The 11,156-nt window shown below is 50.1% G+C and overlaps 1 protein-coding gene across 1 annotated transcript; it reads left to right on the forward strand.

The window, feature by feature from the left end:
• Positions 1-247: 247 nt before the first annotated feature.
• CEBPA (CCAAT enhancer binding protein alpha) lies at positions 248-2,825 on the forward strand. The gene has a single exon (XM_071440241.1). It carries the CDS (start codon positions 256-258, stop codon positions 1,231-1,233), a length of 978 nt encoding a protein of 325 aa, XP_071296342.1. The 5' UTR covers positions 248-255; the 3' UTR covers positions 1,234-2,825.
• Positions 2,826-11,156: the final 8,331 nt, after the last annotated feature.

An 11,156-nucleotide genomic window follows, 5' to 3' on the forward strand; every position in this document is an offset into this window, starting at 1 on the left:
AGGTTGGACACTAGAGGGCGATCCGCGGCCCTGCTGCGGGCTGTATATATACGGCATGCAGCACCGCGGCAGCCCACTAGCAACAGGGCAAGCAGCGAGCGGAGCGGGGCTGGGCTGGGGGACGGGCTCCGGGAGCAGCGAGCCGTGCCGTGCAGCGCCGTGCCGCGAGATCGCTAGAGCCGCCGCCGCTGCCGTCCCGTTCGAAAGCTGGATTGCAGGAGCCCTTCACCATGCCCGGCAGACTGTAGTTGCTTCATGGAGCAAGCCAATTTCTACGAGGTCGATTCCCGGCCCCCGATGAGCAGCGGCCAGCACCACCAGCTCCAGACTCCCCTGCCCGGCAGCACCTACAGCTACAGAGAGGCTCCCTCGGCGGCGGCACCTGCTGCGGGCGGCGCGGAGCTCGGCGATATCTGCGAGAACGAGAACTCCATCGACATCAGTGCCTACATCGACCCCGCCGCCTTCAACGACGAGTTCCTGGCCGACCTCTTCCAGCACAGCAAGCAGCAGGAGAAAGCCAAGGCCATCCTGGCCGGGGATTTCGACTTCCACACCATGCATGGGGCCGGCGCCGCCGCCTCGGCGCCGGGGCACCAGCCGCAGCACCACCAGCAGCCGCTCTTCGGCTGCGTGCCCGGCTACATGGACGGCAAGCTCGACCCCCTCTACGAGCGCATCGCCGCGCCGGGCTTGCGGCCGCTGGTGATCAAGCAGGAGCCCCGCGAGGAGGAGGAGGTGAAGTCGGCGGCCCTGTCGGCCCTCTATCCCCATCACGCCCCGCAGCAGCACCCGTCCCACCTCCAGTACCAGATCGCCCACTGCGCCCAGACCACCATGCACCTCCAGCCCGGGCAGCCCACGCCGCCCCCCACGCCCGTGCCCAGCCCGCACCATCCGCACCACCCGCACCCTCCCGGCGGCCTGTCCGCCGCGGGCACCCTCAAGATGATGCCCTCGGACCACCGGAGCAAATCGAAAAAGACAGTGGACAAGAACAGTAACGAGTACCGGGTGCGCCGGGAGCGCAACAACATCGCGGTGCGCAAGAGCCGGGACAAGGCCAAGCAGCGCAACGTCGAGACGCAGCAGAAGGTGCTGGAGCTCACCACCGACAACGAGCGGCTGCGCAAGCGGGTGGAGCAGCTCACCCGGGAGCTGGAGACTCTGCGGGGCATCTTCAGGCAGCTGCCCGAGAGCTCGCTGGTGAAGGCCATGGGCAGCTGCGCCTAGCGCCGCGCCGGGGCCGGCCGGGCTGCCCTGCCCTGCCCGCGCACAGATACTATAGGCACCGGCGTGCGGCAAGCGCCGTGTGCCCGCGGGAGGGGAACGGGAGATTGTTTTGGTTTTGTTTTGTTTCGTTTGTTTTTTATCAATTCACGACCTATACAAGAAGCCAGGCAGCTCTAGTATTAAAAGGTTTGTGCCTTAGAGATGACACACGAGTAAGCTGAAAACATGGTGGGTTTTCTAAGGAGAAAGGCAAGGGGAAGAAAGAATTAAAAGACCACGTGTCTACACAGGGTAAATAACAGTAATAATAATAATAATAATAATAATAACAGTCATAAAGCACACATAGCAACCCAGATGTGCCTTAAAAGCTGGCTGCAGGAGCTCTGGGGCTTACTGTGCCCTCCAGCCTTGCAGGGTGCGAGAAGGAACGAGGGACGCGCAGGCTTGGGGGCTGCGGTGTCTGGGGTGTCCTGCCAGACCCCTTCCAGCTGGCCTGCAGTGCAGCAGGCAGGAGCAGCTTCGGGGAAGCCAGCGACGAGAAGAGGACTTGAGGCTGAGAGATGTGCAGCACTGGACGCCCTGAGGAGCACTGAGGTGTGGGGCAGCCCCCAGACTGCTGCCAGGACTGTCGCAGCCTGGCCGGGCTGCCTCTGCCGAGCCCTGCCCCCTGCCTTGGCTGGAGGGGGACAAGGGGCCAGCGCCGCTGCAGGACTGATGGACAGCCTGGGACTGATGGAGCAGCAGCTTGCAAGAGTGTGGTGAGCTCTCTCCATCGACAGAAAGAGCAGCAGTGTCTTGTACTGTATGTCACGACGTGGCGAAGCACAAATGAATAAATACCTATTGATGCGGGTATTTACTATGAACTTTCAGTGTATTTTGCTTTATTCCAGGACATTTTGCTCTTCTCCAAGTCTCTGTCCACCCAAACTGTGCCTCATGTAATGTGAAAGCCGTTCCATGTACACTAGCTATACTTTATTGCCTTACTTAGATGTTTGCCATCACACAACTTTCTTATCTGGTGACAGAGACTATGCCCTTGTGCTGCAACGTTATTTTATTATTTGTATGGGTGGGTGAGTGTGAGTGTGTGTTGCCTTCTTCACATTGTCCTGTACTGGTTGCTGCCTCCCGAGCCCAAGGCAGGAGTGCCTGGAATGGGGCATGGCTTGTGGGGCTGCACGATGCCTGTGGTGGGGCAAGGAGGCTTGTCCCTGGTGTTGCTGCACCTTTGGACTCTGGAGCTTCTCCCAGAGTGAGGGAAAAATAAACAAACAAACAGGCCCCCTGGGCATTCTGGTAGCCATGCAGAACATTTCTTCCTTGTGTCGTAGCTGCATAACAATTTGTCCAACTGAAGTAAGTCTTGACAAGAGAGGAGAACAAGGTGGATGGAACTGTTTGAAAGCATGATAGTGAGAGCACAGTGCTGGCAGCGTGTGTATGTGTGTGCAGTGTGTGTATGGTATGTATACGTGTATGTATATGCACACACATTGGTGGAGTTTTTTTAATTTCGGGGGGGAGGGAACTGCATATAAAATTTGTCAGAAGTCCTGGTTACCTTCATAAATAAACAGCATATATTCTACCATAACCATCCGCCTCTCTGCTTGTTTCCAGTCCTCTTCCTGTAGCGGGAGTGCCAAAGCTCTCCTCTTCTCCAGACCAGCATCCAGCTCTCCACCGACTTCTGCATCCCCTGCCAGGGCTGGTGACTGAAACGCGTTAATGGAGTGCAACTCCTCGGTTTTCACCCCAGAGAAATAAATACACGGTTGTCTTTAGAGAACGGCAATTTCCTAAACGCTTGCGGTGGCAGATGTGAGCCCGTGAGTCACGCCTCGCTTCACCCTTCACCCCGCCGCGGCCGGGCCGGGGGCCTGCGGCCGGGCTGCGGGGACGGGCGGCCCCAGGGACGGGGGAGGCGCCGGGTGCCGAGGACGCGCAGCCCGCCCGCTGCCCCGGGCCCGGCCGGCAGCGCAGCCCGGGTCTCCGCGGGGCGCGGGGGGCAGAGCCGGGGCGCGGCGGGGCCCGGCGGAGCGAGGGGCGGGCAGGGCCGGGCCCCGCTCGCCCGGCAGCGCTGTCGCTGCCCGTCCCTTCCCGGCCAAGCACAGCCCTGCCGTCCCCGGGCGCGCTTCGCTCCCGCGGGCTCGGGCCTGGAGGCGCCGCCCCGGCCCCTCGGAGCCGGCGGGACGCGGGGCAGGGCAGGGGGCAGGCGGGGTCCGGCCGCGGGCCACGGCGGGGAGGTGGTGCGAGACCGGGCGGCGACGGGGGCGGGAAGGGGCAGCCGTGAGGGGGGCGGTGGCTCCGCCTCGGCCGTCCCGTCCCGTCCCGACCCGGAGCTCCGCCGTGGGGGCGGCCGGCCCTGAGGTGTAAGAGCCCCCGGCGTGTGGCTCAGTGCCCGGTGCCCTGTGAGGGGACAGCGGGGTCTCTCTCGGGGCGCCGCCCGCTCTTCTCTCCGGCGGCACTTGGTGCCCGGGCGGGCGGCCCGCGGCCGGGCTGGGACTGCGCCCCAAGCGTGTGAGGGAAGCGGCCGAACACCCCGGCCCTTCGGCAGCGCCTGTGTGGACCTTTCCCGGGGAGGGAAACCACCCGGGGAGCTGCGCTTTCCACCGCTCGCTGCTCCCCACAGCCGCTGCTCCCCACAGCTCGCTGCTGCCCAGAGCTCGCTGCCCTCCATAGCTCACTGCTCCCCACAGCCGCTGCTCCCCACAGCACACTGCTCCCCACAGCACACTGCTCCCCACAGCACACTGCTCCCCACAGCCGCTGCTGCCCACAGCTCAGTGCTCCATGGTGTGCCCATTGCCCTCATGCTGTACGTGTCCAGCACGGCACATCACAACAGAAGTTTAATACCCCAGAGGGAGAGAATTGGATGCACAAGTTGTGTGACCCGGGATGCTCGAGCTGTGGGGGGCGATTGGCTCCCGAAGCGCCTCAGCCGGGGCAGGTGCAGCCCCCAAGCCCTGCTGGGCCCTGGGCTGGATGGGGCAGTTCCGAGGGGCTTTGCCTCCTCCGGAGGGGTTCGTGCTGGGCCATCAGGGAAGGCAAGGCTGCTCTTCCGACATCCAGAGTGATCGCGATTCTGCAAGCACTCGCTTCTTGGGGTGGTGAAAGATGAGTACAAATCGGGAACAAGAATTTCACTTTTCAGTTAAATATAAGTTGTGGGGTCCAGAGCTAGTAATTTTCCAAGGAGAGAGTTAAGCTCTAGTGATGTTGGGCAGAAATAATGACTTTTACTTGTGCTTCCTTCCTTCCCCAGCCCTGCAGAGCTGTACACCCATGGAGTAGGATGTGCCTAACTGAGTAATGCTGTCCAACGTGTAAAGTGGGGAAATGCTGTTATCATTTGAGCAAAGATTATTGCAGGGTATATGTGGGAGGGACTCTAATCTAGTGGTTAGAGCATGGGAATACAGTCCTGGTTGTTTGAGTTATGTTCTGAACTGTGACTCACCGTGTGTGTGTGTGGTTTCAGCAAATCATTTATGGCCTCACAAAGCAGATTTTTCCATTAATTTAAATGAACTGTAGATTAAACTACTCTTCAGTGGCACAAGAATCAGACATTCTGTGATTCGAAAGTAAGATCACCTGTCTACCACATAGGTGTTTCAATAGTTATATAAACACAGAATGCCCTGGAATAGTACGAAGGGTAAATTATTGATAGCATAAAAGTGTTTAGAGACACTTGCCTTAAACACAGTGCCAAAGTGAGCAGCGTTCTCTAATCCTAACCCTAACTGTAGGCTGAGCCCTCGACAAGGCCCTCACTCATGGCTTAGACAAAACAGTTCTCAGAGCACAGAGCTTTTTGCAGTCTTTATGTGCTCTTTGCCGACTGCCTTTTGCTTTGGCAGCCCCCTCCCAGCCCTTCCCAGCTGCAGAATCTGCATTTTCTCTTCCTTTCAAACCAAACCCTTTCTCTGGCACACAGCTGAGCCTTCAAAAAGTCCCTAAGTCATTGCCCAGGTGACAAAAAGTTCTGAGAGCAGCATGTCCAGGAACATGTGCCTTAGCACCAGGGTCAAAGCCTTCAGTCCTGCAGTGCTCCAGTCTCACACGTGACCCCGTGCACTGTCTGTTTTAGCAATATTTAGGCATGTACTACACAAGCTGGATGGTGGACATGATTCTATGCTCTGTCCACTCCGAATATCGCAGGACATGGAAATGGAAGGAACCTGTGGGGATTGTCTGGAGCAGCACCCTGCTGTGAGCACAGCTGCAGAGGATGGCACACGTGTAAGTCTGTGCTGTGACACACATGTAAGTGTGACAGGACTGTGGGCAGGGACTGTTCTCACATGTGGCACTCCCATGTTCTCACAGTGGCACTTCCAGTCATGCCCTGCACACAGGCACCCTGCACTGAGGCTAGCCTGGCATGGGCAAAGGCTTGATCAGCTCCAGCTCTGGGAGGGTGCTGTGGGTGTATGCGCTCAGCAACATTTGTCTTCATGACTGCTGGGTGGTTTTTTGGTTTTCCCACTGAGCTTGTTCCTTTTATACACAGTGCTGCTGCAGTGCTGCCAAGCCTCTGCCCGTCCTGTCGTGCTCCTGGGGCTGGGCAGTCCTTCCTTCTCCACCCCTGCCCCTCGCCAGTCCCAGACACGGGGTTGGGGACATGGAGGGGGTGAGGTGGAGGTTGGGCACTGACTGGGAGGCTGAGCAAGTAATCACATGTTGAGGATGAAGGGAGTAGTTGTCTGCTAGCACTGTGTACAGAGTTGAGAGATTGCTCATGACCATGGCAAAGTCCTGCAGTAGGTTGGGGGGGGTGGTGGAGGAATGTCATGATTTCTCAGTCTTTTTATTGCTGTGACAAGAGAACTGGCCCTGAGGAGCTTTCCTCATCTACCTGCTTCAGGAGTTTGGAGGAGAGGAACAAATTTCTGCACTGAAATGGGGCATTGAGAGATGCTCTCCTGGTGAGAGAAAGCAGGTGTTTGTGCTTATTGATTTGGATTTGTTGGTTGAATTGGCTTTGAATCAATTCAGTGGTGAAAAGAATGGCAAATGTCTGAGTAAAGGGTGGAGAAACAGGCCCACTGCCCTGTCTTGGTATAATGAAATTAAAAATTATGCTTTTTACATTGACAGCTCTGGTTTTAGGTGTGTCTTTCTTCCCCTGTAATGAAATCCATGTTTATACACATGAAATTGCATACAAACACCACACAAATATCAATGTTACAGTGTGTTTTGGTGTATCATACAAAAAATACATACTGCATTTTAAAGCCAAGACTTAGTAATAATAAGCATATCACAAGAAACAGAAAATCTGTTCAGATATTCCTTCCAGTTCCTATTATATTATTATTGTTTTATGGTACTACTACTTAGTCTGTGGATCCAAAGAGAGAAAATCAGCCCATATCTCAAAGAGTTTACACCTTTGGTGGAAAATCAGCATATGCTTAGGTGATTATATATCCTGATTAACCCAGTCAGTGTATGTAGCCTGAAATAAAAATCAGCTGTTTGGAATAGATTTTTTAATGTCCTTTCCATTATTGGGTTGCTCCTCAGGTTACCCATGGTGGGGTGAAGGCAGAGTATTTAGACTTCCTTTACTGCCAACTACTTTGCTAGAGACTTCCACAAACTCCCTCTCTATGCAGGAGGAATGGGCTGGAGCCTTCAGGACTATGTGGGTATACCTCTTTAATTGGAAGGGAATCCTCACAAAGGAAATCTGATTCATTTATTCTCAGTAAGTGCAATTTCTTAGTTTAACACCATCCTATTTTACTGCAGTATTGCATCTTGCCTCTGAAATTAATAGTCAGCCACAGAGAAAGACAGGTCTGGCAGAATGGAAGTTAGGCATTATATTATCCCATGAGTCACATACATGCAGAGAACCAAACAAGTGTCAGCCAATGGCTTTGAGCCCAAAATGTGTCAAAGAGGAGATGAGTATCTTCATTTGTATTAAGTAGATAGAAGGCTTGTTGCTGTTCCCATTAGTCGGGTTGGAGTGGTGCCATTGGCTTCAGCAGGAACAGGATTGGGCCCATGTGGGAGAAGCTGGCTCTGCTTACCTGCCCTGACTGTATTTTATGTGTGGCAGGGCAACTTCCATTTTAACAGCAGTTCTTAGTCAACAGTGAGATTCAAGACCTCCCCTAGGTTAAGGCATGACTCTTTATTAGTTTGATGACTTCTACAAGATGTGAGAATGCTCAGTAGAAGGCAGCAATGGATGCTTTTCTGAGTGCAGCTTCACTGACAAGTAGAGAGGAACTAGCACAAAACCTTTTCTGAGAGGGGGTTTGTGATTTTTAGTTGTTTACATTTAAAATAAAGAACAACATTTAGGAATTAAGCCCACTTTGGACATTCAAACCACTTCCTCTAGCAAAATCATTTTGAAGTCAGGGAAAGTCTTGCCTGAATAGATGCCTCAAAATGTTTCAGAACTTTCTTGAATACTGTGGAAATTTTGTGTCTCGGTTTTCTCGCTCTGGGTATTCACTCTGCAGCTCTCAATGCATCAGGCTGCAGACTTGCCTCAAGAACCAAATGAATCTTGAGCTGCTACTCCATATTGGGTCCCCCATATGATTTGTATTCCCATCCCTCAGGGAGGGGAGACTCTGTGAATAACAGTAAGTGCACACAAACTAGCAGCTCTGAGATGGGGGCTGAATGCCAGATCTGCTGTGGTCACTGAGTGTCACATATTCTAGCTCTTATATAGAAGCTTATAATCATTTCTGTCATATAAATTTTCCTTTCTTATATTGTGTTTATACATTAGGGTTTAATTTGCTGTGGTGGAAACATGTTCAATTTGGTGGACTGGGAATGTATTTTCCCTAACTTTTTAAAAGTTATGTTCACATTTTTATTGGTCTGTCAGTTCAGATAAAATGCTGATGACAGAGTCAGGCTGAAATGAATGTTGTTGATTCATAATTGTGCAAATTAGCATTTAGACTTCTCGTAATCTAATATAAAATTTGAAAGGCTATGTGCCACTGCTGTTTGCTTCATTCCAGTCAGCAACCCTCCTGTGTTTACTGGAACTCATGTTAAATATCAAAGGAATGGGATTGCCAGAGTTTTCATACCAAAAATTTCTTGACAAAGCTTATTATTTGTTACAGAATTGGCTCATTCAAATTGTTTCTGGAGGTGAGGGGAGATCCTGTTGACTGGGATAAAACTGGGATTTAATTCCCTAGGCTGCAGTTTTAAGGGTAACACTGTGTATTTGGTTTGCTAAGTGAGGAATGTATATAACAACTCTATTGGCAACATTTATTTGAAAAAGTCAGTCTATGATTTCCACAGGACAGCATCAAGTTCTGATTTTAAGTCAACATGTAAGCTATGTAAAATAAATAAAGCTCTAGGTATACTGCTTTCTGTTTGCATTGGGAGTAATAACATTTACAGATATCACATCAAGAATTCTGAGTTGATAAAAACAATCTAAAGGCAGCCTTTGCCAAGGCAAACTCCAAGTGGATATTTCATGAGACCCATAGCAATATATAGGTCATTATATAATATGTGAAGAATGTCATTCATGTTTTTCATTTATGTCATGTAATATATTATGTAATGGGATTACTGAGTGCTTTAGGAAATCTGATTTTTTAGCTATCAGTGATATAACAAGCTTTTATTAGCTAATTTGTATATGGGTGACTTCCTTAGCATTTTAAACAGTGGCAGATATTTCTTGATATGACTGATGTTCATCATGACTTTTGTTCAGTAGCTGGATGTATTCCTCAGTGATCTGAATTATCCCTGTGAGAGCTCATCAGCAGCCAGCTGAGAGAGTTTTCATGTATTCATTCAGTAGGGTGAAATTTGCTCTTTCCCTTTCAGTAGCCAATAGAAGAAGATGTTAAGTAATGAAAACATTTTGGGGCTCAGCTGGGCACTATGTATTTTGGTATTTGTATTCTGTGCCCATAACTGAGCAATGATTTTTAGATAGAAGTAGATGTTAAGTAATAAAATAGTAGCCAATAGAAGAAGATGTTAAGTAATGAAAACATTTTGGGGCTCAGCTGGGCACTATGTATTTTGGTATTTGTATTCTGTGCCCATAACTGAGCAATGATTTTTAGAGGCTTCCATACTATATATAATAATTAGCTGCACCATACACACACAGCATGGAAATGCCATCGTTGGGATTCACAGTGGCTTGTGGAACAGGTTTGCCAAAATGGCAATATCACAGGGAAACTTTTGCATGTTAACAACAAGCCCACTTTTACTGATAAATCTTCCATAAAAGCCTATTTCCCAGTTTGGAGTGATGTGCTAATGTGATAGCTTCTAGTCAGTCTGATATGTTTAATGTGTGGAGAAAAAAGGAGGATAAAATCCATACTGTACATCATAAAGCAGTGCTCAGGATGTGGACATACTCCAAACTTGAATAACCTTACTGTGCTCTACCACCACATTGGAATTATGGGTGGGACTCTTGTTGATGACAGAAATGGAGGGAAGGATTCCCATATGTTTTCAAAAATTTTCTACAACTTTTCTTGTTGTTCTCGCATTTCACAATACTGGAAATGACTCTGTCTGGGGCACAAATATGCTTTTCTAAATAAACATTTAGATTATTTTATATAGCATGAAACCTAAAAAAAAAAAATAAAGTAGGCTCAGCACGCCTACACCCTGCCTGCCATCACCAAGCACTCAGACATGCCCAGGCTTTGGCTGGGTAACATTTCAAGTGCTAGGCCCTCCAAGAGCAGATGGCTGTTTTCTCTCTCTCAGGCCCTTTTCCTCCTTTTCCTGGATTTTTGTCCTTGAACATTTTTCCCAGTCCAGGTAAACTCAATGCTAATTTTGCCACTGGCAGAATTAAACTCTAAATAGCCTCACATCCTAACTGCAGCCTTTTTTCTCCTCTCTTCTCCAACCTTCCTTCAGTATCACATTTTCTTCCAAATGCATCCCTCATTGTCTCCAATGACATTTTTGCTGGCTGGTGGGTGCCTGTCACTGCCTGCAATGACCTGTGCTGTAACTCCCTCACCCAGCTGTGTTTTACAATGACCTGTGCTGTAACTCCCTCACCCAGCTGTGTTTTACAGGCCCAGCAGCCCTGCAGACAGCAGTGCCAGGCTGATGGGAAGCTGTGCCCATGCTGGTTTGCTCAGCCCTGTTTCCTCAGTCAGTCCTGAGCCCAGCCCCTGCTGCAGTGTGAGCAAGCACAGGCAGGGCACCAGCAGAGCCTCTGTCATTGTCAGCTGCAGCACTGGCACAGGAAGAGCAGCACAGCAATATGGAAACTCTGTTAACAGCATATCCCAGAAGAAAAGGCAGACACAACTCCATATGCTTCCAGGAAGCTCCTCCAAGGCAGCCAGGAATGCCCAGCAAAATCAAAGATACCTGTATTCCATAATGGGCATCTTGCATATAATTGCAACTGCAGCTGTTGTTGCAGTTCACATGAAAATTATTCTTACAGCTCTAAAACCTGGCACATTGTTACACATACAAGTTGAGCTGTTGTTTACATCTGTGTAAGCTTTTCTATTTGTTACACATACAAGTTGAGCTGTTGTTTACATCTGTGTAAGCTTTTCTGATTTGTACACATAAAAACAAATTTTCAGGAAAATCTTGCATTATGATCAAAATGCAGGTCAAAAGATCCAAATATTTTCAAGCCAAGTTTTATTTTCTGGGGATCAAAATGTATAGGCTGTACTAGAGTTCTTTCTAAAACAAGCCTTACAAATTTCATGGGTGACTGCATTAGTAGAGCCTATAATCTGTTGGCAGTTACTACTTATAGACCTTTGTAATTTCAGTAATTTTATGTAGTAATAAATGGCTCATAGGCAGCTCCCTCTTCTTTGCCAAAGTAATAATGCTGACTGGAGGAGAGGAGAGGAGAGGAGAGG

The sequence above is a fragment of the Agelaius tricolor genome, unplaced genomic scaffold (genome assembly GCF_023055355.1).
Source record: "Agelaius tricolor isolate 1412-34295 unplaced genomic scaffold, bAgeTri1.0.p SCAF_15, whole genome shotgun sequence".
In the NCBI taxonomy this organism is placed as follows: domain Eukaryota; kingdom Metazoa; phylum Chordata; class Aves; order Passeriformes; family Icteridae; genus Agelaius; species Agelaius tricolor.